Raw genomic sequence first — 27,497 nt, 5'->3', positions numbered from 1 at the left:
TATGTACATGTGCCTGCATGAGTTTATGCGCGCCAGATGCATGCAGATGCTGTAGGGGCAGCAGAGGGCACTGGATCCCCTGGAGCTGATCACAGAGGGCCGTGGGCATCAGGAGCTGAACCCAGAGTGTCTGCAGGAGCAGTGAGCCTGACTGCCCGCTGTCTTCCTACGCCCTAACTGTAAGCCCTCACTGAGCACACAGGAGCCTGAGCTTAGGCTGGTACACTCTGTGACTCTTACAGAGGATTTAAGATGTTGAAGTGTGTAAGGAAAAACTTAAAAAAGCTGCCATTTTACTTCTTAATGTGCTTTAAAAAGCCTCCATTAAGAGGCAGATGCAACAACTGCCCTCAGTGTTACCAATAAAGAAACTAAAAAAATAAACAATGAAACTTAAAACTTACAGCGAGTTGTAGTGTTCAATCTGGAATCCAGGTCTTCAAAATCAAATCCATCTTTACTAGTGTGTGTGTCTGTGACACAGGACAACTGTGAGGTCGGAGGACAGCCTGCTACACGTGGTTCTCTCCTACCACACGGGGCTGGGGATTGAACTCTGGAAGTCTAGCTAGGTGGCTAGTATGCTTTACCCACTGACCGTCTCACTGGCCCAGGTCTCCCAAAATCTAAATTGAGGTTTAAAAAAAAAATTTTTTTTTAATTGAGGTATTTTTATTTAACTCACCTGTAGATAATTTTTCTACAAGTGTATTTTTTTTTTTTAATCAAAAAGAAATAGCCAGGTGGTGGTGGGGCAGCCTTCAATCCCAGCGCTGGGAGCAGGGGCTGAGTCAGGAGGATCTGTGAGTTCAATAGGCTACAGAGTGAGTACCAGGACAGTCAGCGCTCACAGACACACGTGGTTCTGAAAAAAAGGGAAAAGAAATAGAACAAGACCCTTTGCTTTGTAGTAACATATACACAGTGTTCTGGGGGAGGCAAACAGACCCTGTTAACTCTGATTTGCAAGTTAACATTTATCTTGAAAAAAAAAAATCAAGTTTAAAATATTTTTAATTCTCCAGTAAAAGTATTTTCACAATCTATTAAAAATAAAAATTTAAGCCGGGCATGGTGGTGCACGCCTTTAATCCCAGCACTCAGGAGGCAGAGGCAGGCAGATCTCTGAGTTCGAGGCCAGCCTGGACTAGAGAGCGAGTCCAGGAAGCCAAGGCTACACAGAGAAACAATGTCTGGAAAAATAATATTAACTGTAATTTGTTCCTTTTCCATTAAAGAAAGCATAAAGTAAGGAGCAGCTGTATTCAGGTAATGAGCAACTGTAACTGGCCACGTACTGGAAAGGATGTGAGAGCATGCACATGTGTTAACAGTCCTTGTGTATTTTCCTCTGAGCTGACAATACAATTAAAACATTTTGAGCATTAATAATCCCTTCTGAGGCAACTTGTGTATCCTACTGTTTGTCAAATTTATTGTTCTATAAGCTGAGGGGTTTAGATAAGATGAAGCTAACAACAACAATTTCCATAATCTTAAAAGCTAGGTGAGACGACAGTCCTCATGGTCCAGCAAATGGTCAGGTGTCGCCAGATCACTAGCTAGCACACTAGTGTGTGACTAATTAGCTGCTAGCAGCAAAACGCCTGGGAGAGCCGCCAGCAAATGCTTTCATTTAACTGCAAATTATTTTCTCTGGAAGAAATAATTTCAAAAAGTACTCTAGAGTACTGTTCACCTGCACGCAAACATGAACGACATCAAAGGTCTTGTTTGTCTCCATTTTTCCCTGTAGAATCAGGTGCACCCGGAACTTTATTCGTTTCAACAAAAACAGACTCAAAGGCAGCTTCCTGTTCGTCCAAAGCATCGGCAGCAGTGACTCCCTTGGTTACTGCTGGGCTGCTAAAAGCCTGCTGCTGCTTGGGCACCGCGTTCGACCCTACCGTCCTTCTGCCTCTTCTTTTACCAAGAATTTTGACATAATTTGCAGGTATAAGTCCTGTTGTTTGACCATCCAGACTCGCGAGCAGCCAGCCACGCACTTTGGGCTGTTGTTCTGGAGAGAGAGAGAACAGCGCTGTAACTACTCACTGGACTATAAGAGAACAGCAATGATGGAGTGTGCTAAGTGGATCAGCGTCTCACAGTGCGGCGTGTAGACAAGCAGGGTGTGCGCACACTCAGGAGCACACTTAACCCTTCTGGAGTCATTTTTCTTTTAAATGAAGAGACGGAGTCTCACAGTTGCCCAGGCTGGCAATCCTCCTGCTTTAGCCCCCTGAGTGGCAGGGACTACAGGCACGTGCCGAACTTCAGCTCCAGTCTTCAATTTATAGGATAATAAAGTAATAAAATATAATAAATGGTAAAAATAAAGTATTGTAAGTACTCAGAAGGACAAGGCAGGAGGATGACAAGTTTGAGGCAGCCTAGACTCAGACTTTGCTTAAAATAAACAAATAAATCAACAAAAACCCATCAATGTCTTTCAAATTTTAAATGAGAATCTGAGAAATTAATAAGTATTGTATACTGTATAGGCAGGAGCAGTTTGGAACTCAGGTGTTTGGAATTTAGAGGAGACTAAATAGTTAAGTGTTGCAACAACGCTATGGGTATTTTCTCTGGCTGCCGGTTTGTGACACAGGGTCTCCTGTACTTAGGAGGAGGAGTTGTTGGGAAGAGCAAGGGGGTGAGCAGCAGCGGGCGGGGACGGGAGGGTACCGTGGACTGTGGAGGCTAACACCTGTGACCCTTGCACATGGAAGGCTGAGGGAGGAGGATGCCTGAGTCTGAGGCCAGCCTGGCTACACAGCGTGAGACCCTGTCTCAATCTCTAGCGGGGGGTGGGGGGGGTGGGGTGGGGGGCTGGGGGGGGTGTGGGAATCAATCAATCAACCAAAACACAAACACAAAAAACAAACAAAAACAAAACTCTGTAACCATTTGCAAGTTAACCAGTGGGCAAGCTTCTCTGTGTCAGTTTCAAATACTGCCTTTGCAAACAGTAAACACTTTCATAGCTTACTTATGACTTACCTTTGAGGGCTAAATTTAACATATCGCCAGCACGGAAGGAAATTTCTTCATCAGACAGAGCAGCAAAATCATATTCTGCTCTAGCAACTACATGGTCGTCCTCGCCACTTGCCCAGTTGATATTATCTAGAAACAAAATTATCAAGTTAGGTTAATAAATGTGCAAAACGCAGGCACTCATTGGCATGTCTTGTAAACTGCATGCCTCCTTTCCTAAGTAAATCCCACAGCGAGCGAGCACTGAGCTGAGAAAGTGGTGTGGTGACGATCACGTCTCTTATGCTTTCCCCTCTTCTTAAACTCTCTTACTTTCAGTCAGAGGTTGACAGGTTTTTTTCCTTTTCCTTATATAGGGTGGTAGTATACATTTACATCTTCAAGGTTGGAGGAACATTTCTTGATATTTATTATATGATTATTTATATAACAAGAAATAGAAATTTCATGTTTTTTTTGAAAAATTCAAAATAGTTTTTTTTTTTTTTTTAATTAGTACACATCTAACAAGAAGAAAAAAAATTTTTTGGTAGGGGGAGGATAATATTTTGTTTATTTTGGGTTCAGTAACAAATATCCATTTCTGAATGCTAATTGGTAGTAAGATTTGAAGTGCAGTTTGTGGGCAGCCAATTTGATTAAGTGTATTCATTACTTGGCAGAGTAACAGAGTAGACTATCTCCTGGGTGTGCTGTGTGCTGTGTTAACAGACTGATAACTAAGCACTTCCAAGTCACAGACAAGTAGGCTCTTCAGTTACACAGCTCAGGAGATGCTCAAGTGTGGGCACTTGCTTTGCATCTGGAGTTCTAACTGCTTCTCTCGTTCAGTTTGAATTTGGAAACCTGTATGGGAGTGAAAAATCTCACTTATTTTAACATTTTATTAGCATATATTAATCAGGGTAATAATAATTAGGATATATTAATCCCTATTAATAACAGATTTAATTATGACCCTTTAATAAATGAATGTAATGCATCTGGTCACCCCCCACCTCACCGCTGGTCCCTTCTTACTCCTGCTGTCTTGTTCTTCCCAACTAATCTGTCTTTTCCTTTCAATATGTGCAGGAGACCTTGTTAAATAGTAAAGCAGAGCTGAACAAGACAAAGTATCTCCAACTTCTATTAAAAAATCCTTTGAAAAGACTTTTTTATTAGTATGTATGTATATCTGTTTCTGTGGTGCCACACGTCTGTGGTGCCAGCAGAGACCAGGAGAGATGCCCTGTGAGGGAGCCAATGCGGATGCTGGGAGTGAATTCAGTCTCTGGAAGAGCAAGCAGCGAGTGCTCATAGCTGCTACATCATCTTTCCAGTCCCCACTTCAACATTTGACACAACTTAATATAACTGACAATAGTTACATATCGTAAGAGTAAATGAAAGTTTACCTTTGAAACTACTGGTTCAGTAATATCTAATAAATATGATCTGCTGCTAAATAAAACAATGAATAATCATACTTTAAAAACTTGACTTTGAAAGATTTGTAAATTTTGTTCAACTAAACCCTTTTTAGACTTCACTTATATTTTTATCATCAGTTGCAATATAGCTTAGTCGATTCTACTTCAGGCTGTAATAAATTAGTGCTTTCAATTTTATTTATTTTTTTAAGATTTATGCCGGGCATGGTGATGCACGCCTTTAATCCCAGCACTCGGGAGGCAGAGGTAGAGGCAGGAGGATCACTGTGAGTTTGAGGCCAGCCTGGTCTACAAAAGCAAGTTCAGGACAGCTAAGGCTACACAGAGAAACCCTGTCTTGAAAAACCTAAAAAAGAAAAAAAGATTTATTTATTTATTATGTATACAATGTTCTGCCTCCATGTTGCCCACTTGCCAGAAGGGGGCACCAGATCTCTAGATGGTTGTGAGCCACCATGTGATTGCCAGGAAATGGACTCAGGACCTTTGGAAGAGCAACCACTAGCTCTTAACCTCTGAGCCATTTCTCCAGCCCAGTGCTTTTAAATGTAAGTACAGTCAACTGTATAGTTATTCACAGTAGCAAACTATATATATCATCACCTCAAACTTACCATTGCCTCCTCAAGCAACTGAGAAGTATCAGCATCTACTGGGTTATTATGAGCCAGAGAAAGCTGCTCAAATGAGCTGCCCCTTTTTCTTGTTTTGGGGGTGCTGAGGTCGCTCTGACACCAACTATAGCCATCACCCTTCATCTGTCCTCAGCTGGCGATGTCACTGTGAAGGTTAAGAAACTGTCCTCATGATAGGCTAACAGTCTTAATAGACTCAGAGGCTGAGGATAAATTTGGCTGTTGCAATAATTATCAGCAGTAAAGATCTCCACTGGCTAGCAAATGAAACTTTGGTTGTGGCTTCTATTTCCTTTTTTGGGAGTGGGGAGGCAGGAAAAATTTCTGGTCGAGTTCCATCTTAAGTTTTTGTTTGTTTGTTCATTGTTTTTCAAGACTAGCTTTGTAGACCAGGCTGGCCTCAAACTCAGAGATCCGCCTGCCTCTGCCTCCCTGAGTGCTGGGGCTACAGGTGTGCTCACCATCGTCCAGCACATCTTAAATTTTCTAAGAGTTGCCAGGTGTGGTGGCACACGCCTGTAATCCCAGCACTCAGGGAGGCAGAGGCAGGGGGATTGCTGTGAGTTTGAGGTCAACCTGGTCTACAAAGTGAGTCCAGGACAGTCAGAGCTACACAGAGAGACCCTGTCCCGGAAAAAAAAAAAGTTTTCTAAGTGTTAGTTTCTGTGAGTCCTGTTCAGTCTGGCAGTGTATTCATTGAACACAGCTATTGTGCCATTGTATAATAGACACAGTAAACTCAACTCACAGTGCTGTGCCTTTCAAGTCTAACTTTCAAGGGTTACACTTCCTTTCCAGTTCTTGTGTGCTATGTACAACATGCTGGTGAACTGTGGCATGTGAGGTTGCTCAGCAGAGAGCACTAGCCTAGCATGCTTACGGGTCTCGGTTTAATTCCCAGCACCACCACCACAAACAATAGAAACTACTGCGTTAGTCAGTTCTCTATTACTTCGAGGAGACACCACGGTCACAGCAACTCTCACAAAGGAAAGGGCCTGGCTTACAGTTTCCGAGGTTCAAGCCATCATCCTCACAGTGGGAAGCATGGCGGCACCAGACCCGAAGGCAGTAGGAAGAGCACGCCACTGGGGCTGGCCTGGGCTTTTGAAACCTCAAAGCCTATCCCTGGGGACACAATTCCTTCAACAAGGCCACACTTCCCGCTCTGTTTAAATAGTGCCACTCCCTGGCACATTCTCATTCAACCCACCACAACAGTGTAAAAAACACATGTGGCACTCTATATGCTGCCAAACTGTAACTGAGCTTTGGAGGTCTGTAGTATGTAGTCCAGTAGTGTGACGCCATCACAGCGACTCTGCAGCTTCAGCACAAAGTCAACCACAGCACTGTGTAAACGGCTGTCTCAATAAAACTTTATACACATCTGAATTTCCTATAATCTTCATATGCCAAAATTATTCTTTTTAAAAAAAATGTGTGGGGTCTATGTGTTCATTTAAGTGTGTGTGTGCACGAGTGCGGGTGTGCGTCTGTGACAGGATGATGCTGGTATCTCCCTCTATCACCACCTACCTTGTTTTGGACACAGGTTCTTACTGAACTTGGAGCTCACACACTGGTTAGGCTGGTTAGGGTTAGTCCAGGGATCCAGCCGTCTTCCGCCCCTCCCAGTGCTGGAGCCACACACCCAGACTCAAGCAAGTCCTCCTGTTTGTGCAGAGGGCACTTTAGTGACTGAGCCATCTGCCCAGCCTCTTTTCTGATTTTAAAAATATTCTTTTTTTCTGATTACTGAAAAGCATAAACAGTGGAGTTACCCTGCATGCCAACAGCAGCGGGGCTGTGCAGCGTCAGCACAGGCCTGTTTGTGGAAGTCTGCCCTAAGCAACAATGAACTGAGTTAGAGGACCATATTTCCTCAGCATTGGGAGGCTGAGAGTACATGGCACGTGAGTCACCATGTCGTTTTCCTTCTTTTCTTTGGCCTAAAAACACCATGAGCTCTAGTTCTCCCCCTCTTAGACAGAATCTTTTTGTTTTGTTTTGTTTTTTCGAGACAGAGTTTCTCTGTGTCACCCTGGCTGCCCTAGACTCGCTTTGTAGACCAGGCTGGCCTAGAACTCACAGTGATCTACCTGCCTCTGCCTCCCAAGTGCTGGGATTACAGGCGTGTGCTACCATGCCCTGCTAGACAGAATTTTAATATGTATCCCTGGCTGACCTTGAACAGATCTGCCCACCTCTATGTCCAGAGTGCTGGATTAAAGGTGTATGCTACTGCTGCCCCCCAGAGACCTAATTCCTTAAAAGACCAAGCGGGGCTAGAGTGCAGCTCCGTGGAAGACTACTGCAAGTGCATCAAGGCCCTCAATTCAGCCCGCATGTGTGAGAACCAAGAAAGAACCCACAGATCCTATTAGATTCCCCTCTCCTATTAATTGCTCTCCCACCCCATTTTCTGACTTAATTTACCCCTTACCTACCTCAGAAATTTCTTCCCCACTTTACCAGAAGTATTTTCTGAGCTTGAGATGCTCTAATTGCCAAATCTAATCTTTACACGGTCTGTCATCTTCCTACAGAACAGCACTCAGCAACCGTCTAGAAAGTTCTCTGTCCACCTTTGCTTCTCTACTGCAGCAATAGCGTGGCTACTTCTATTTCTGATTTAGGTGATTTCTAGCCTGTCTTCTCTTCTTGGGTTCTCTATCAGACTGATACCCAATCACTATTTCAACTGTGAATGACTCACGAATCGTATTTACTTCCTGAGATCTTGCCCTGTCCTTTTTCTTTTACGGTTCCTGGTTACGTGCCTGCCACAACACATGCATTGAGCGTTGCGATCACAGAACTTGCAGAACTTGGGTCTCGCCTTCTACCATGTAGGTAGGTTCAAGAGATCAATGTTGGGTTGTCAAGCTTGGCGGCAAGAATTTTTACCTGTTGAACCATCTGAAAGAGATCTCTCTCTTTCTCAAAGGTGTGTGTGTGTGTGTGTGTGTGTGTGTGTGTGTGTGTGTGTGTGTGTGTGTGTCCCCATCCACCTGGCCCCACATGCTTTTAAAAGTGCTTTCTGCAGCCCAACACATATCTGTAACCAAGCACTAGGCAGGCTGATGAAGGACGAGTTCTCCAAGTTTAAACTCAGCCTGAGGTAAAGGATGAGAGTCACCTCCCTGCCACCACATACACCCTTTCCAAACACCCCGATGGTACATCTATCTCCTGCTACTCTTACCGTGCCACACCACGCTGCCTCCTTGCTGACTGTCTGTCACGCATCACCGCGCTGCCTCCTGGCTGACTGTCTGTCACGCATCACCGCTCTGCCTCCTTGCTGACTGTCTATCACGCATCACCGCGCTGCCTCCTGGCTGACTGACTATCACGCATCACTGCGCTGCCTCCTTGCTGACTGACTATCACGCACCACTGCGCTGCCTCCTTGCTGACTGTCTGTCACACATCACCGCACTGCCTCCTTGCTGACTGTCACGCATCACCGCACTGCCTCCTGGCTGACTGTCTGTCACGCATCACCGTGCTGCCTCCTTGCTGACTGTCTGTCACGCATCACCGCGCTGCCTCCTTGCTGACTATCACGCATCACTGCACTGCCTCCTGGCTGACTGTCTATGATGCATTGTCAGGAGCCATAGGACCTTGCCTGACCTGCCCCAGTGGCTGAGAGGCCCTGCTGGCTGAAAGCCACAGCTGTCTGCATACTTGAGATAATTATTCTGCCTGGCAACCACAAAAGATCCAGCCTGACCTTGAGAAAGAGAACATTCGGTGTATCGCGACTTCTGAATAATCGCCCCACTCCACACCTGCTGTCCTTGGGCCTGGCCCAGAAGATTTTATAACTTTCCACTGCATTTCTTCCTACCCCCGCCCTCCCAGAAGCTTATTTTAAATTTGGATACCCCCTTACAATAAACGGCCCTCGACAAGCAATGTTTCCCTGGGCCCCTGTCTCTCTCTCGCCCAATTCTTTATTCACAGGTCGCGACCCTCCTCGCCACTCCATGAATAACTGAACCCGCGGGTCGGGGACAATGCATAACTGCACTGCCTCCTTGCTGACTGTCACGCATCACTGCACTGCCTCCTGGCTGACTGTCTGTCACGCATCACTGCACTGCCTCCTTGCTGTCTGTCACGCATCACCGCGCTGCCTCCTGGCTGACTGTCACACATCACCGCACTGCCTCCTGGCTGACTGACTGTCACGCATCACCGCGCTGCCTCCTGGCTGACTCTCTATGATGCATCACAGCGCTGCCTCCTTGCTGACTGACTGTCATGCATCACCGCACTGGCTCTTTGCTGACTGTCTGTCATGCATCACCGCGCTGCCTCCTGGCTGACTGTCTGTCACGCATCACCGCGCTGCCTCCTTGCTGACTGTCTGTCACGCATCACCGCGCTGCCTCATTGCTGACTATCACGCATCACTGCACTGCCTCCTGGCTGACTGTCTATGATGCATTGTCAGGAGCCATAGGACCTTGCCTGACCTGCCCCAGTGGCTGAGAGGCCCTGCTGGCTGAAAGCCACAGCTGTCTGCATACTTGAGATAATTATTCTGCCTGGCAACCACAAAAGATCCAGCCTGACCTTGAGAAAGAGAACATTTGGTGTATCGTGACTTCTGAATAATCGCCCCACTCCACACCTGCTGCCCTTGGGCCTGGCCCAGAAGATTTTGTAACTTTCCACTGCATTCCTTCCTACCCCCGCCCTCCCAGAAGCTTATTTTAAATTTGGATACCCCCTTACAATAAACGGCCCTCAACAAGCAATGTTTCCCTGGGCCCCTGTCTCTCTCTCGCCCAATTCTTTATTCACAGGTCGCGACCCTCCTCGCCACTCCACGAATAACTGAACCCGCGGGTTGGGGACAAGTGGCGCCCGACATGGGGTACGAGGCACGGATCGCCCCCGGATGGATTAAGGGGATCCCGCTTGGTTTTTCATAACTCGTCCTGCGCGCCCGGCTGGTCTTGTTATTAGGTGAGTCATCCATCCGCATTTTCTCAAGAATGGGCCATTCTATGTCCAAGGAAGTCCGATTCGTTAAGGACTTAAAGGAAACTCTCAGAGAGAGAGGCATTCGGGTTAAAAAGAAAAACTTGGTGCAATTCTTTGTCTTTATTGCTGATATGTGTCCATGGTTTATGATCGATGGTCCTACTATTCACTCTAAAAAATGGCAAAAGGTGGGCAGGGAACTAAATGCCTTAATTGAAAAAGAAGGCAACGATGCAGTCAAACACAGTGTATTCTCTTACTGGGGGCTTATTAGAGATGTGATCAAATCAGCTGAAAACGATAGTGGCCAAAAACAACTTCTTTCCATTGCTGAATTATGCCTGCGTGAGCCCCTCCCACCCTCTTGCCAATCTTCTCGTGCCCCCTCCTGCTCTTCTATCCAACAGTCCTCTTTCACCCTGATCGATATGCCCTCTAACAGTTCCCAGCTCGACCCTTGCCCCCTTTAGCGCAGACCTCGGACCAGGCCGCTCCTCCACAACAAACCCGCCCTGTCTCTATCCCCCCTTCCTCTTCCCTCTACCCAACTCTGCCTCTCCCTGCTTATGAAGATCCTGCCTCCTCTATGGAACGTGGCTATTCCCCTTTCTGCGCGCCTGTTATCCCTCTTAACAGTAAGAATTCCAAGACCGCCTCTCCATCCACTACAAAGTCTTTTGCTCCCCCTGCTGTCCTTTTTGTTAATCCTGGAGATTCCCTTAACCCTGACGACGCCGCAGCCCTGGAAGAAAAAGCTGCTCGATAACGTTCCAAAGAGTGGCCTCCTCTCTTCCCATCCCTTACAGCTTCACCCCCTAAATTGCCGCCTCCTGTTCTCCCCTCTAACCAATCTCCTTCCTGCCGACATTCTTCCTGCCTTTGTAACCTTAAAGCCCATCTTCACTCCCAGCTCTCAGATGCTGCTGAAATCGCTCGCCTTCAAAAACAGCTTTCGCTTTTAACTTCTCGTCTTTCACAGCCTTCAGTTCCCCGCCTTACTTTCCCTGTTACCGCTCTCAATCTAATCCTGTTCCTCCCCCATCCTCTGGAGAGGCTGAGGCTGCGGGCGAAGATCTTGCACCCGCATCTACCACACGCTCCCGCGCCTCCTCTGTTCATTCAGATAGATCTGATCATTTAGACTCCGGCACCTCTTCTGACTCTGAGGCGGAGAAAATAAACAAAGACGTTTCCGGGACCACCTCCTACCGGCGTCTCAACTTTAAAAAATTAGAGAAGTTAAATACAGCAATCCACACTTACGAGCCCAACACCCCTTTCACTCTCTCCCTTCTTGATAAACTGGCGGAGGGCGGACACCTCACTCCTAATGAGTGGATCACCACCACACAATCTGTTTTAACTCGGGGCCAATTTCTCTCTTGGCGAGCTGATTGGGCTGATCAGTGCAAGGATGCCGTCCACAGAAATTACCAACAAGGGCGGTCTTCTGCTCAAAAATGGTCTCTAGATAAACTACTGGGCCAAGGCAAATATTCCACCAATGAAAAACAACGAGCCTTCCCCCTTGGCCTCTTGGCGCTTTCTAGCGCTGCAGCTTTGGCTGCTTGGAGAAATGTCTCTTCCCCTGGGGCACTTCTTTCCCCTGTTACTAAAATTCTCCAGGGACCCCAGGAACCCTTCAGTGATTTTGTGGCTCGCTGCCTCGAGGCTGCAGAAAGATCCCTTGGTCCGGACCAAGGTGAAAATAAACTTCTTACGCAGCTTGCCTTTGAAAATGCTAACGCTGCCTGTAAGGCTGCCTTGAGAGGAAAATATAAGGGAAAGGACCTTGATGAGATGGTTCATCTGTGCCGAGATGTTGACCCTATTACTGAAAAATTTACCAAGGCTATTCTTGTGGTGGGCACTGCGGCGGGGTCCCAATCTTCAGCTTCCCAGGTTTGCTTTCGCTGTGGCCAACCTGGACATTTTGCTCAGACTTGTCCCACTGTTATGCCTCAGGGCTCTCAAAATTCCTGCTTGAGTCCGACACCCATGGGACCTATTTCTAGGCCCCCTCCTAAAACCGTCTGCCCACACTGTCATCGCGGCCGCCATTGGGCTAACACTTGTCATTCAAGAACGGATGCCATGGGTAACCCTCTCCCCCCACCTTCAGGAAACTCCTATGGGGGCCAGTCCCGGGCCCCTCGCCCGATTCCGTTCCAGCCTGCTACAGGACAGATCCAGCAGACTCCGGTACTGCCAGCCAGCCTTCCACCACCCTTAATCCCTCTCCCCACTGCCAATTCGCTTCCTGTTCGGCCTCCCCTTCCCCCAGCCCAGGACTGGACCTCTGTGCCACCACCTCAACAGTACTAATTCCGGAAGATGGAACCCTCTCGCTGCCTGTGGCCTTCCGCGAGCTCCCCCCCTCCGACTCCCTCGACTCCCTTGCAGAGGTAGTTCTTCAAAACCGCAGAGGCCTCGACCTCCTTTTCCTCAAGGAGGGGGGGCTCTGTGCTGCTCTTAAAGAGGAATGTTGCTTCTATGTCAGTAAAACAGGCTTAGCACAAAAGAGCCTTGACAAAGTTTCCAAGGCCCTGGAGGAACGCCAGCGAGCCAGAGAGAAACAGGAGTCCTGGTATCAGAACTGGTTCTCCTCCTCCCCCTGGCTCACCACCCTCTTGCCCAGCCTTCTGGGACCCCTTGTGGGCATTATTCTCCTACTCTCCTTTGGTCCTTGGGCCCTTAACCACCTTTCCAGTTTTGTTAAAGCACAGGTAGATGCGGCTACCAACCCTGTTCAGGTTCATTATCATCGCTTGGACACCGAAGACCCCCCAGCTGACTTTACGCCCAGGGCTTCCTCCAACCCTGGGCCAATCTCGTTTGGCCGCCCCCTCAATTTCAGGGCCCTGGACAAAAAAACAGTAGCTAGGAGGCCGCTGGCTGGCAGGGCTCCGCATAGACACCTCTTAGTGGCTCCTCCCTGAAATCTCCCCTCATTCAACTGTACAGTCGGGTTTTCTAATACAGGCTGGTGTCCACACAGACAGAGACCATGCCCTTATTATTCATGCCTCCTTGCCATTAAGGCCAGGTAGCCTCCTTAGGCTTGGCTGACAGCCTTTAAGCCCTAATTCTCATCACGTTCGGGGTGCGAGGCAAAGCACTGCACAGGAGGTACATTGCCTATTGTTAATAACCCCCTGGGGAGCATGTCTGATTGCATGTGGGTTGACACCCAATATCCCACCTCCAGACAAAAGGTGTCGGTCGGATCCAGAGCCAGGCTGGGGCCGAGCACTCAGTTAAGCTCTGAGCATATCAGTGGCCATATAGGGGCCGATCACAGGGTTGACAGCCCTGCGTATATCAGTGCCCCCTGGAGATCAGACCTCTACTCTCACCCATTTCGTCAAACATGGACAAAATACAGAGAGCTGAGAAGTACCATGCCCTGACTTGGTGCTGGTTTCTGCCTTCCGCCATCCCGACGGCGAGCGCTCTCTGGGTTGAGACCTTGATTGGCAAGAGACTAAGCTATGTTAATTGGCAATTGCCCGCCTGTCACTGTATTAGTTAGAGTAGGGGGAGATGTCAGGAGCCATAGGACCTTGCCTGACCTGCCCCAGTGGCTGAGAGGCCCTGCTGGCTGAAAGCCACAGCTGTCTGCATACTTGAGATAATTATTCTGCCTGGCAACCACAAAAGATCCAGCCTGACCTTGAGAAAGAGAACATTCGGTGTATCGTGACTTCTGAATAATCGCTCCACTCCACACCTGCTGTCCTTGGGCCTGGCCCAGAAGATTTTATAACTTTCCACTGCATTCCTTCCTACCCCTGCCCTCCCAGAAGCTTATTTTAAATTTGGATACCCCCTTACAATAAACGGCCCTCGACAAGCAATGTTTCCCTGGGCCCCTGTCTCTCTCTCGCCCAATTCTTTATTCACAGGTCGCGACCCTCCTCGCCACTCCATGAATAACTGAACCCGCGGGTCGGGGACAATGCATAACTGCCTCCTTGCTGACTGTCACGCATCACTGCACTGCCTCCTGGCTGACTGTCTGTCATGCATCACTGCACTGCCTCCTTGCTGTCTGTCACGCATCACCGCACTGCCTCCTGGCTGTCACACATCACCGCACTGCCTCCTGGCTGACTGTCACACATCACCGCACTGCCTCCTGGCTGACTGTCACACATCACCGCACTGCCTCCTGGCTGACTGACTGTCACGCATCACCGCGCTGCCTCCTGGCTGACTGTCTGTCACGCATCACTGCACTGCCTCCTTGCTGACTGACTGTCATGCATCACCACACTGCCTCTTTGCTGACTGTCTGTCATGCATCACAGCGCTGCCTCCTGGCTGACTGTCTGTCATGCATCACTGCACTGCCTCCTGGCTGACTGTCATGCATCACCGCGCTGCCTCTTTGCTGACTGTCTATCACGCATCACTGCGCTGCCTCCTGGCTGACTGACTGTCATGCATCACCGCGCTGCCTCTTGCTGACTGTCTGTCACGCATCACCGCACTGCCTCCTTGCTGTCTGTCACGCATCACCGCACTGCCTCCTTGCTGACTGTCTATCACGCATCACTGCACTGCCTCCTTGCTGACTGTCATGCATCACAGCGCTGCCTCTTTGCTGACTGTCTGTCACGCATCACCGCGCTGCCTCCTGGCTGACTGTCTGTCATGCATCACCGCGCTGCCTCCTGGCTGACTGTCTGTCACGCATCACCGCGCTGCCTCCTGGCTGACTGTCTGTCACGCATCACCGCGCTGCCTCCTGGCTGACTGTCTGTCACGCATCACCGCGCTGCCTCCTGGCTGACTGACTATCATGCATCACAGCGCTGCCTCCTTGCTGACTGTCTGTCACGCATCACCGCGCTGCCTCCTTGCTGACTGTCTGTCACGCATTAGAGTCAGCTACTGAGAGCTTTTCGTTACTGTAGGGGTGTAACCCTATTGCCACTCAAGAACATTTGAAGTTCAGTGTTTCAAACTCTTGTCCAATAGCTTTGGGCTGGCTCACTCACCTCTTTCAGGAAGCCTTCCTTGAATATTCGTAGCACTGTAACTCCCCACCTCTCCTTCCTCTAGGATGCCATAACAATCTTCCTTGTTATTTTTTTCTTTCCTACAGTACTTACTATTTTCTGTTTTTGTGTGTATTTTGTTTACTGGCTCCCACCAGACTGCCGCAGAGATGTGCTTTATAACCCCGTCTTCTAGAACTACAACTGACCTCCTGTATTAGGCATCCAGTAAACACTTGTTTAATTAGTAAATTATCCGTAATAACTCATTTAAAAGCACACAGTATTTTGATTCCTTCTTTGCTCTTATAAGCCACAGCGAATCAGTGACTGAATCCACTGTATTCGTCCTGCTCCTCACATACCCCGAGTCAGCTCTTCAATCTCTTTCATCAAGTCCAGCTGAATGCCTCACCTTACAAGCGGTTAGCCTTTTTTTTTTTTTTAAATGTGTCAAACAGGTTACTAAATCCTGAACCTAATCCAACCTTCTATGAATTTTACCATTTATTTAATTGCAATTTGCTTCCATCTGAATCTATCTCAAACATTTTGGACAAATTGTTATTGCTCTCGCTCTCTCATAAGCTGGGCCTCAGACACAGGGCCTTACATACACATGGTAAGCAAGTAAACACCTTACCCATAAGTTATATCTCCAATCTCCAGTCTCAATTCTTTAGAAAACTATTTGTATTAAAAATGATTGACATAAAAAACTACCAAAAAAAACAAAACAAAACAAAAAAAAACCCACTTGCTTACTAAATGAAATGTAAGTTTCACAACAGCACCTGAGACCTTTTCTTCACCATTAGCTTTCAATCAAAGCCTCACTACTCCTTTACTCTGTGCACAAAGACAACTGTTGGCCGGGCTCACATTTTCCGCCCATGTAGTTCTGTTCAAGCTGCCCTGCCTACCTGTAACTGCATGGGGATTCTTTTTGTTTTGTTTTGTTTTTTTAATGGTGATTCTTTTTGTTTTTTGAGACAGGGTTTCTCTGTGGCCTTGGCTGTCCTGGACTTGCCTTGTAGACCAGGCTGGCCTCGAACTCACAGAGATCTGCCTGCAGAGTGCCTGGATCACAGGTGTGTGCCACCCTACCAGGACTGCCTGATGATTCTTCCTTTTTCTCCTTCTTGGTGGTACCAGGGCTTGGCCCCCAGGCTTCGTGCATACCAGTGAGCTACACGCCTACAGCTATAGAGCTAACTCAATGCTATTTCTTCCTAGTGACCATGGCCAAAAACGATGGCGTCACTCTTCTACAATTCTTCACAAGCTGACAGAGATGGGTTTAACGGTCAGTTAGCTCCAGATTGGCTTCTGGTCCTGCCTTATGGAAGGGCCTGGATCTTGCCATAATGAACTCTCCTCAGTGCTCTTTAGATCATTACACATCCCCACAGCACCAAGTTCAGTACTTTGTAAACGAGTTAGGCTAATGTGTACTATTAAATTGAATAAATTAATCAGCGAGTCTGTCTCTGTTACATAGTCTCTTCTAGTTTTAAAGCTTTTAACTAAAAGTATAATTGTGTTAAAATAGAAAATGCAACTGAATATAAGGATTGCTAATTAACAAATCTACTCTTTAAGTCTGAGGTTGCTACATGGGTTTGAAGTAGTTTAATTATTCTTACCTGTCCCCTCATCACTGTGTGTAGACAGAAGTTTCCAGATGAGATAAGGACCACCAAGGATAACAGCAAAGAATAGGAATATTGGCCAAGATTTTGCTGAGTTAGCTGCTTGGTCCTCAGCACCGAGGCAGGCCACAGTTCCTTCACTTTCTGCCCATAGGTCCTCATTCTCAGAGCCTCTTCGTAAGCCCATCATCCACTGTAACCGTCTATAAAGATATCTTATAGTTCTAACTAACGCAAAGGCTGAGAAAACCTTTGTGAAGTGTATTTTTAAGCGGGAGAAGTGATTGGCTACATCCAGCACGGCCCGGAAGCTGTTGTAGACGGCTGAGAAGGTGGCGTCCATCATCATGCTGACGGAGGCGAAGGCGTGCACGATGCTCTCAATGGACTGAAACGCACCTCTGCTGCTTTCCTCGGCCTGCTGAACAAACCTACTGGGTGGGAGGTCGTCCATGCGGAGGCGGTTGAAGCCCAAACCATTATATCCATAACTATAAGGGCTATAGCTTCCATAAAATGAATTCCCATAGGCTCCGTATCCAGAAGAAAACGAACTGTAAGCAGGCCTGAAAGTGTTTACGCTGTTGCCCCCCGTCTGCTGGGATGGCCTGGGAAGGATAGGTGGGGGCACTCTGGTGAGTGTGGGTTGTCCGGGTCTTGTCAATATAGTAGGGCCCAAATCAGCAGATCTGAAACACACACAAAAATCTGAATTACTTAAGCACAAAATAAATCTTTTGACCAACAAGTAAGCTTTAATTATGGCTACTGCATTTTTGTTGCTGATGTTGTTTGTTTTAGAGTTTCCATTTCTCTTTAAAGTATACAACTTGCTGTGAAAATTCCTTTTTTAAAAAACTTTTTTTTTAAAATTAAAAACTGTCTCTCATATATTAAGCTTATGACTTTAAAAGTCTGTATGGTAGGCGCTGGAGCGATGGTGGTTTGGTTTCCAGCACCCACGTGGCAGCTCACAACCATCTGCAACTCCAATAACTGGAGTTCCAAGGACTCGACCCCCCTCTTCTGACGCCACGGGCACCAGGCTTCAGCGCTTTGCTACTGTGTCATGCTTAAGAGCATCTAGTGTCCAGAGCACCGTTCCTGCTTTTTATTACAGCTAGCATAGTAAAGAAAACTAAGCACGCCTATGGCAGAAGGGCAGAAGACACGTTCTCAAGGCTGTGTTTACTTTCCTCCACTCAACTTCTTCTTTTGAAAAATTTTAAACAGAAAAAAAAGAAAACCTTCGCAGAATGCATACATTTTTTTTTATGTAGCTTCAATAACTACCATGATCATACCATATTTACTTTTTATCTCACTTTTGTACAAAAATTCATGGGATATCTGAAGTTAACTTCTGCACTTGATACATTACCCCCTAAATACCTCAGAATGTATTTTCTAAGAGGAAATAGTTCAGACCAAATCATTCCACTACCCTATCATTGAAAGCTAGAAATTTCATAAATACAAAATTCAATTAATATTGAAAACTAATCCATTTCTCAGATATTTTCCCCCCAAGACAGGGTCTCTCTGTGTAGCCTTGCCTGTCCTGGACTCACTTTGTAGACCAGGCTGGCCTCGAACTCATAGAAATCTGACTGCCTCCACCTCCCAGAAATGTTTTATAAATGGCTTTGAAGTAAAACTTAGTTACCACCAGTTCACCAGTTACTATCTATCACCTTTTGTTTTGCAACACTTTCATTACTCCTGAAAGACATGCTGAATTCACAGGGAGGGCAACGGCAGTGAGGATAAATCGTAACAGCATAATGACATGTTAAGACACCATAATGAAGCCCACTGCTGGCCATGCTGCGTTAATTAGCTTTAAGATATCCTGTATTCATCAGCAGTCACTTCTTTTTCTTTCCCACTTCTAACCTTTGGTAAACACACACTTACTTTGTCTCTACAACCTTGTCTATTCCAATATTTCATAAGTAGTTGATTCTAGTTATTGAGGTTGTTATATCCTCAAAACATCTATAAAGTATACCAATACCTAGTAATTACTCCTGGGAGCAGTTAGGGTCCCGTGGGCTTCAGATCACTTTGTTTGTTTGAGATAGCCCATTCTGGCCTATAACTCATTGCGTAGCTGGCCTTTCTAGTATAGGAATTAAATACATGTGCCACCATGCCTGGCTTTCAAGACATATTTTCATCAGCCATTTAATATATATATATATATGCTTGCCTTATGTACATTTCTATTAAAGATATGTTGCTAATATATTAATTACTCATGGCCAAATCTAATACACGTTCATTTTCTTTACTTTAGAATATTAGGCAGAACTCTACTAGGGAGCCATTTTAAACAGTGACATCAATTTGTTAAATCAATGCGAAAAACCCAGAACCAAACAGACTACTTAGCACCACAGGCCATGGCGTTATGTCAGTACTCAAGGCCTTTCAGATTTTGGAACATTTGTTACTCTTTACTCTGTGTGTGTGTGTGTGTATGAGTGTGTCAGGAGACATTAGGGGTATGTGTGTATCGGGAGTAATCTAGCTGTGTGTGTGTGAGTGTGTCAGGAGACATTAGGGGTATGTGTGTATCGGGAGTAATCTAGCTGTGTGTGTGTGAGTGTGTCAGGAGACATTAGGGGTATGTGTTTATCGGGAGTAATCTAGCTGTGTGTGTGTGAGTGTGTCAGGAGACATTAGGGGTATGTGTGTATCAGGAGTAATCTGGCTGTGTGTGTGTGAGTATGTGTATGTGTGCGTGTGTGTGTCAGTTAAGAGACACTAGGCTGTTTCCATGCTCTGGCTGTTTTGAGTAACACCACTAATGGAGACTTGGGATTAGTACAGACATTTGTGCATCTCTCAAGTCTAGTCCTATAGTGAACTGCTGGGATGTAAACTAAATATTATATTTGAGCTTTGAAGGAACTGCCAGACTAGTTTCCAAAGCAACCACAGCGCTTTTCGAATATTTCCACCAGCATCAAACTTGGTTCAAAACCAAGGGTGACTTTGAACTTCTGATCTTCCTGCTTCCATAGCCTACATGCTGGGATTGCGGCATTTGCCCCCATCCTGTGTCACTGTGAGTTTTGATTGACATTTCTCTGAAGAGTAATAATACTGTATCTTTTTATTTTCTTTTGGTTACTTACAATCTGACCAGAAGAATCTGCTACATACTTTCCTAACTTTTTAAAAAATTTACTTGCTCTCTGTGTGCATATGGACAGCGTATGGGGTGCCAGTTTGCTTTCCCCCATGTGGGTCCCAGGGTGTCATCAGGCATTTTTACCCACTGAGCTACATCACTGGCTTACTTTCCTCACAATTAAATGAGCTTTTTATGACTGACTTTTTAGTATGTATCTTTATTGTTGAGTTGGAAGAGTCAAATGTCTCTTAAAAATTTTTTTTTTTTTTACTTTCTGTGGATGAATGTTTTATCTGCGTGTATGTATGTGCATCACATGCATTCAGTAACTGTGGAGGCCAGGAGAGGGTGTTGGATCCCTTGAAACTAGAGTCACAGCAGAGTTATGAGCTGCCACGTGGGTGCTGGGAACCAAGCCTGGTCCTCTGCGAAAGCAGCTCCTTCAAAATGTCTTTAAAAACTGGTTTTAAATAAAAGATTTAATTAGTTTACACATGCCATTTAGCTTTTCCTTCCTAGTATATTGATTCTATGTTTTTGGTTTTTTCAAGACAGGATATCTCTGTGTAGCCTTCCTTGTCCTGGACAGGCTGGCCTCTGCCTCCTGAGTGCTGGGACTAAAGGCATGCGCCACCATGCCCGGCAGGATATTGATTCTTTTTTTAAAAAAAATTAATTTATTCATATTACATCTCAATTGTTAGCCCCTCCCTTGTATCCTCCCATTCTTCCCTCCCTCCCAGTATATTGATTCTTAAGTAGGACAATTGGGGCTGACAAGATAGCTCAGTGCATAAAAACTGTTGTCTTGCAAGTCTGATGACGTCAGTTTGAGACTAGAGCCAGTAGGAGAAGAAAACTGACTCCCAAAAGTAGTTCTCGATCTCCACACACGTGGCTTAGTCAGTCACACATGATCCTTGATTATATCAAATATTTCATGTATAACTGCAAAAGGGTAATATCTGAGTCCAGGATAAGGCTTTAACTTAACATTATCAACAAGTCACTACAATTCTTACTTAAAAAACAAATAACTGAATCCAATCTTTAAAAGAGGAGACAAAACTTGAAAAGGGCCAATTAGCAAATAGCACACTCATGCTCTTACAAAGCAGCCCGACTCCAGAGAGAAAGACTGGAGAAAAGCTAGTATAGTTAGATTTGATTCAAGACAAACACACTTAGGGAATAAAACACAGACACACGCTGTGATGAAGGCTGATGCTGCAGGCCCACTGACTTGCATGTTGGCAAACTAGAGGCAGCAAAAATGAAGTGCTCTGCTCAGATGAAGCTCTTTATTGAGGCTAAGAGTCGGGACCTCTGTGCCTATGACAAAATTTGCTGTAAACTGGTTTTTATCTTGCTTTTTTAAAAAAGAAAGTTACAGACTTTCACAAAACAAGTTGCTGCCTTATTCCTGGCTGTCTTCCAGAACCACACAGTATAAAACTCTATTGCTAAGAGCAGTATATTTTGGTTGCAGAATATATAGAAATCAAGCTGGAACTGACTCAGATGCTTCCTCCGTGCCAGGTGTTGTGCAGGCCACAGGGGCATTACCCAGCAGCGAACCCTGCGTGCTACAACACCAACCTGCTAGGCAAGATGCACCCAATGATGAAATGATGGCAAAGAGTAACCTAGCACTTTTGGATTGGATTTGAGGTCCACTCCATGGAAGGAATTCATGTGTGGCACTATAAATCTGGTCAACTCCACGTGACTAGTCACAAGCTTTGGGGAATGGTGGGGGTGGGAGGATGGACACATGACGACACACATCTGATACTGTTGGTTTTACTAAATGGACATGTAAACTATCTTCTAAATATCTGTATTTATACACATAGGGTTATCCTCAACCTATCTTCTAAATATCTGTATTTATACACATAGGGTTATCCTCAACCTTGGTCAGAGAAGCTTAAGCTTGTCTCTGCCGTTAAAAGGCGAGATCCTAACTGGTCAAAGTGAGATTCAGGGACTATTGACTGCTTAGCCCCAATGGGACATCTCTATCAACCCTTGCTCTACAAACTTAGGAAATGTTGGGAAGGAGGCGGCAGATAAAATTGTGAGAGCCAAAGGTTAGGGAGGAGCCATGAAATGCTGTCTTCTGGAACGATGTGGCCATCACAAGCCATGAGCTCACTGCAGCTATGGCAACCTGCATAAAACCTGCGGAAGATCAAGCCAACTATACCATAAGTCAACCTTCCAATAGGCAATTACTCAGTGGACTCCACAAAGGTGTGAAGAGGAACTGTGGGGCGAGGTATGCCTGGAGGTGCCTTGTGGGAGTACGAGGTATGTAATGATCAAGACACATTGTTTATATGTATGAAAATTTCACAGAATAAACATAAGATATTATATTTAAAATTTTATAGAGAAAGTGACCAACCTAAGAAAGGGGTTGAACACCTCAAGCTCAGGAAACAAACTAACTTCCACATTGTGTAAAGTCTTTGGTCTAATACACTGGTTTTACATCTGATAAGAACCAGATGTATATGTGGGATTGGAGGTAGGGGTGCACACAGGTAGAAGCAAAGAAACTACTATGCAGAGAGAGAAAAATGCAGAAGAAAGTGAAATTCTAAAAATTCCTAATTTTATAAAAGCCATAAACATGAAGAAAAAAAAAAAAGAAAGAAAAATTAAACACCAGGTTAACAAAAATCACTAATAAAAATTAAAAAGAAAATTTAATAGCCCAATATAAAGATTCTAGATATAGGGCCAGGTGTGGTGGCGCACGCCTTTAATCCCAGCAGAGGCAGGTGGATAACTGGGAGCTCAAGGCCAGCCTGATCTATAAAGCGAGTCCAGGACAGCCAAGGCTACACAGAGAAACTCTGTCTTGAAAAACGAAAGAAGGGGGCTGAAGAGATGGCTCAGTGGTTAAAAGCACTGGCTGTTCTTCTAAAAGGTCCTGAGTTCAATTCCCAGCAATCACATGGTAGCTTGCAACCATCTGTAATGAGATCTAGTGTGTAAGGCACATGCAGGTAGAATACTGTATAACTAATAAATATTTTAAAAAGAAAAAACAAACAAACAAAAAAAGATTCTAGATATTTAAAATGATCAGTGATATCTGTTTTTAAATTAGATAGTGGTATTATCATTTTTTTTAAAAAGTCAAGTGAACTGGGCGTTGTGGTGCCTCTCTGAGTTTAAGGCTTGCTAAGACTGCACAGCAAGTTCCAAGCCTGCCAAGGCTACATCTACATAGTAAGACCCTGTCTCAAAAAAGCAAAGCAAACAAATGAAATAAAAACAGGTAAATGTGAAGACTTGTATTAGGAATCTTAGACATGCTGCTGCAGTGTTAGGGAACGCCTTGTAGGTGTGACAGAAGACAACCACACACTGTCCATCAGGAGAGTGGGGCCTAAGAGCTGTGTGCCAGGGTAGACTTCAGTCACACCAGCTCTCCACATACTGTCCATCAGGAGAGTGGGGCCTAAGAGCTGTATGCCAGGGTAGACTTCAGTCACACCAGCTCTCCACACACTGTCCATCAGGAGAGTGGGGCCTAAGAGCTGTGTGCCAGGGTAGACTTCATCATCAGACCAGCTCTCCAGAAAAGCTGCTGGGGCATTCACAGAACAAAAGTAGCTTGCTTAAAGCATTAGAGGACAAGGTACCAAAAAATTTAAAGTCAAGAGAGAAGGAGGAAGAGGAGAAAGATGAGGAGGAGGAGGAGGAGGAGAAGAAGAGGAGGAGGAGGAAGAGGAAGAAGAAGAAGAGGAAGAAGAAGAAGAAGAAGAAGAAGAAGAAGAAGAAGAAGAAGAAGAAGAAGAAATAATAATCCAGAGTCCAACGTTTTCAGATACGTCTCTAATGCCAGCAGCAAGCCCGGCAAGAGATGGTTGCGGGTCTAATAGCTTAGTGCCATCTAACACAATGCCTGGAGCGAGTGCAGGCGGGGACCTTGAGGGACTACATGCTAGGCGTAAGGGAGAAAAGACGGAGAAGAAAGAGACCAGCCTTAGCCTAAAAACAAACAAAACCATGCTTCCAATCAGCCTAGTCCTCGCCTAGTTTAAGTCACCCTAGATGGCTCTGCTCTGACAGTGGGTGAGAAGGTAGTGTCTGGAACAAGGTACAGTTCCGAAGTCCTGAACCGTCCTAAATATCTCTACATAAGGTTCAGCTTTCATTTAAAAAATAACTGGGCCTATATGATGGCAAAATTATATGCCTTTTTAAAAAGAGCACCATCAGACAATACAAAGAGGTCCATATCTATACAGGAATCCAGAAAATAGAACAGATTTTAAACTTAAACTTATGCTTAGCATATTAAAAATAAAAAAGACAAGGATTTCTTGGCAGACTATAGAAGACAAAACAGACAAACAAACAAAAAACCAGAAAACCAGACCAAGGAAATTATAAACACAACAAAGCCTTTTAATCTATGAACTCAATAAATGGTTTAGAAGGCTACAGGGTACATAAAGAAATAAAGGCCGAGACTGGGGCGATGCTGAGCAGGTGAAGTCCTTGCTGTGACGGCAGGAGGACCTGAGTTTGGATTCTTAGCGCTTATATAAAAAGCTGCATGGAGACATGTTCCAATAATCCCAAGGATGGAGAACCAGGAGGTTCCCGGGTCTTCCGGGCTACAGTCTAGCCTAAAGGGCTAGATCCAGATTCAGTGAGAGACCCTGTCTCAAAGAGTAGGTGGATGCGCGTGTGCGCGTGCACTGCCGGTTAGCCAGGTGGGGTGTCGTGCCTGTAATCCAGTACTTGGGAGGCTGAGGCAAGAGGATCTTGAGTTTGAAGTCAACTTGGACAGTTTGTCAAAACTGAGTCAAAAAGACAAACAGAACAGAAATTTTAGAAAGGGAGAGTATAAAGAGACAACAAGCAGAAGCAATATTTGAAGGGGGACAAAAGGCTGAAAAACTTCTGAAATTCACAAAAGGCACCCAAGTCAGACCTAAATATTCCTATGACTCCCTCTCAGAATAATACAAAGAAGAATGTATGGAGGCCTAAAATAGTTGACTGCTGAAAACAATGATTCAACAATCATAAAAATAGTGAAAGCAGCCAGCAGAGGGTGAGGAGAGAAATTCTTAGGCAAGAATAAGACAATGGCTGGCTGGGCATGGTGGTGGCACACGCCTTTAATCCCAGCACTCAGGAGGCAGAGGCAGTCGGATCTCTGTGAGTTCGAGGCCAGCCAGGTCTACAAAGTGAGTCCAGGACATCCAAGGCTACACAGAGAAATCCTGTCTCAAAACACAAAAACAAAAAACAAAACAAAAAAGACAAAGGTGACTGAAATTATCAAAAGGCTACGAGATAACAAGCCAAGAAAAAATTAAGTCTCTTGATGTTACGACAGGTATTTTTACAGTTCAAAGCACATTAGATAATGTTTTTTGTATCAGAAAATATTTGATACAACATTTAATACAGAGGTTCTCAATCCGTGGGTCGCAACCCCGTTGGCAACCATCTATCTCCAAAAATATTTACATATGATCCCTAACTTGAAGTAGCAACAAAAATAATTTTATGGTTGGGGGCCACCAAAACATAAGGAACTGTATTAAAGGATCGCAGAATTAGGAAGGTTGAGAAGCACTGGTTTAAAGGTGGGAGAGTGTTTAAACAATATTTAAAGGTTTAACTGTTGCAAAGACGTTGCTGAGTTAAAGAAAAATACAGAACAAGGTGATTATCTGTAAATCTCAGCGCTGGGGAAGTTTAGGCAGGAGGACCACAGGGAGTTCAAGGCCAGCCTGGGTTCCACAGTAAGACACTTGTCTGAGAAGAGAGAAAAGAAAGACAGACAGACAGAAAGACAGAGAGAGAATTAAAGACAGAAAGAAGAAAGAAATGAATGAATTCTTAAATACTTTGGGTAATGAATACTGTAGCTCTGACATGGATGAAAAAAATAAAGGTTTATGTGTATAATTATGTTACAGAGGATCTAGGTATCATATAAAACCTTAAAGAGAAAACCATTACCTATAAAAGAAAATTAAAGTTTTCCTTTTTTTTTCCAAATATTTTATTTAGGTTTAATCTATGTGCATTGGTGTGAGAGTGTTAGATCTTGGAGTTACAGACAGTTGTGAGCTGCCATGTGGGTGCTGGGAATTGAACCCGGGTCCTTTGGAAGAGCAGGCAGTGCTCTTAAGCACTGAGCCATCTCTCCAGCCCCGAAAATTAAAGTTTTCAATCGAAAAATTTTTCAATGCAAAATTTCTCATTATAAAAGATGTCAAGTCAAAAAAGTATAATCTTTAAAATACAGAATTAAGGACAGTACATTAAAAAGAAAGCTAAGCAGATTCATTTAAAAATGCAAGATTAGTTCAACATTAATGGATACTAAAAGTAAAACAAATATAAACAATGCAGAAGCCAATCATAAAATTAAAAGAGGGGAGAGCACATGCAGTCACTAATACCCCCCCCAAAAACAAACAAACAACAACAAACAAAAACAAAAACTAAGGTAGAGACGGGATAAGTATCAAAAGCAAAGAATTATACTTAGAATTCTAATGATCGTCCGAGTGTGGCTCTGGCTTAACACGGTATGTGCAGTCTATCACTTATCTATTAGTTACTGTGCCCAGTGTTTTAGTACTTTAAAAAGATCACCAGATTTCCCAACAGCTCCAATATATTGAGATTCTGACGTGCCACGAATACATACAAATGTGTACTGGAATCACATCGCCTGGATTAAGAGGTCTAGTTACCCAAAAGAAAAACACAGGTTTATGAAACTCTAATTCTCTTTTAAACTTTTAAAAAGTTGCAGACCCATTTGTTACTGATTTAAATCAAAACAAATAAAAACTTTATAGGCCTTAGGCAGACGACGGACACACACACACACACACACACACACACATTTTGTACACAAAGGCAACCCACAGGTTTAGAATTCTAGTTTTACAATTGTTCTTTCAATTCTTAACCCGAAACGTTAGCTAAGTTATGCTGGAAAAGAAAGCCAAGAGTATATAAGCCTGGGTTCCAGGTTGCGTAAAAGTGACCTTTGGGGCGTTCAACTAACTTCTGGAGAGGCTGTAAATAGCTTTTCCAGTGACTTTTGCTCTCTATCCTGGCCCGTGCAGGGCTGACGTCAGGCTCCGGGGCAGACCCAAGCTCGAAGCCTTGGAGCGGGTCAGGCGGTCGCGACCCTCCCCCCGTGTCCCGCAAATAAACACCGAGGGAGCAGCCGCCGTTCTTTCTAGACCCGGCATCCCGGGCGCCCGGGGTTTGAGAACCCGGGCTGCCACCGCCAGCGGACGTCAGACTTCGGAGGGCACCCGCTCCGGACTCGCCCCCCGGGGCCGGCAGCCTCCCCGGAAAAAAAAAAAAAAAAACAAACGGCTACAACCGCCCGCCCTTTGCTCGGTTCCCCGCTCCGGCCTCCAAACCACCCAGCCCGAAGACCTCACACTCACTGGAAAGTGGGGCCGGGGCCGGCCCCGGGAATCCGGCGGGTCTCCCAGGGTTTGGGGGGCGGCGGCGGCTGGGACGCCATCTCTTCCCGCCTGCTCCGCTCCGGCTCAGGGCAGCGACTGCGAAGGCCGCCGGGGGAAGGAGCGGCCCCCCCACCCCGTTTGCCAGGC

At 45.4% G+C, this 27,497-nt stretch overlaps 1 protein-coding gene across 1 annotated transcript; it reads right to left on the bottom strand.

Annotated features, from left to right (window-relative positions):
- Positions 1 to 915: 915 nt before the first annotated feature.
- On the bottom strand, positions 916 to 27,480 carry Pex13 (peroxisomal biogenesis factor 13). Its single transcript, XM_051164957.1, has 4 exons — positions 27,330 to 27,480; positions 16,722 to 17,416; positions 3,004 to 3,129; positions 916 to 2,020 (listed from the first exon to the last, which is right to left on the bottom strand). Exons 1-4 carry the CDS (start codon positions 27,407 to 27,409, stop codon positions 1,722 to 1,724), a joined length of 1,200 nt encoding a protein of 399 aa, XP_051020914.1. The 5' UTR covers positions 27,410 to 27,480; the 3' UTR covers positions 916 to 1,721.
- Between the last annotated feature and the right edge of the window lie 17 nt (positions 27,481 to 27,497).

The sequence above is a fragment of the Acomys russatus genome, chromosome 22, assembly GCF_903995435.1.
Source record: "Acomys russatus chromosome 22, mAcoRus1.1, whole genome shotgun sequence".
Classification (NCBI taxonomy): Eukaryota; Metazoa; Chordata; class Mammalia; order Rodentia; family Muridae; genus Acomys; species Acomys russatus.
This window is presented reverse-complemented; position numbering and strand designations above follow the sequence as displayed.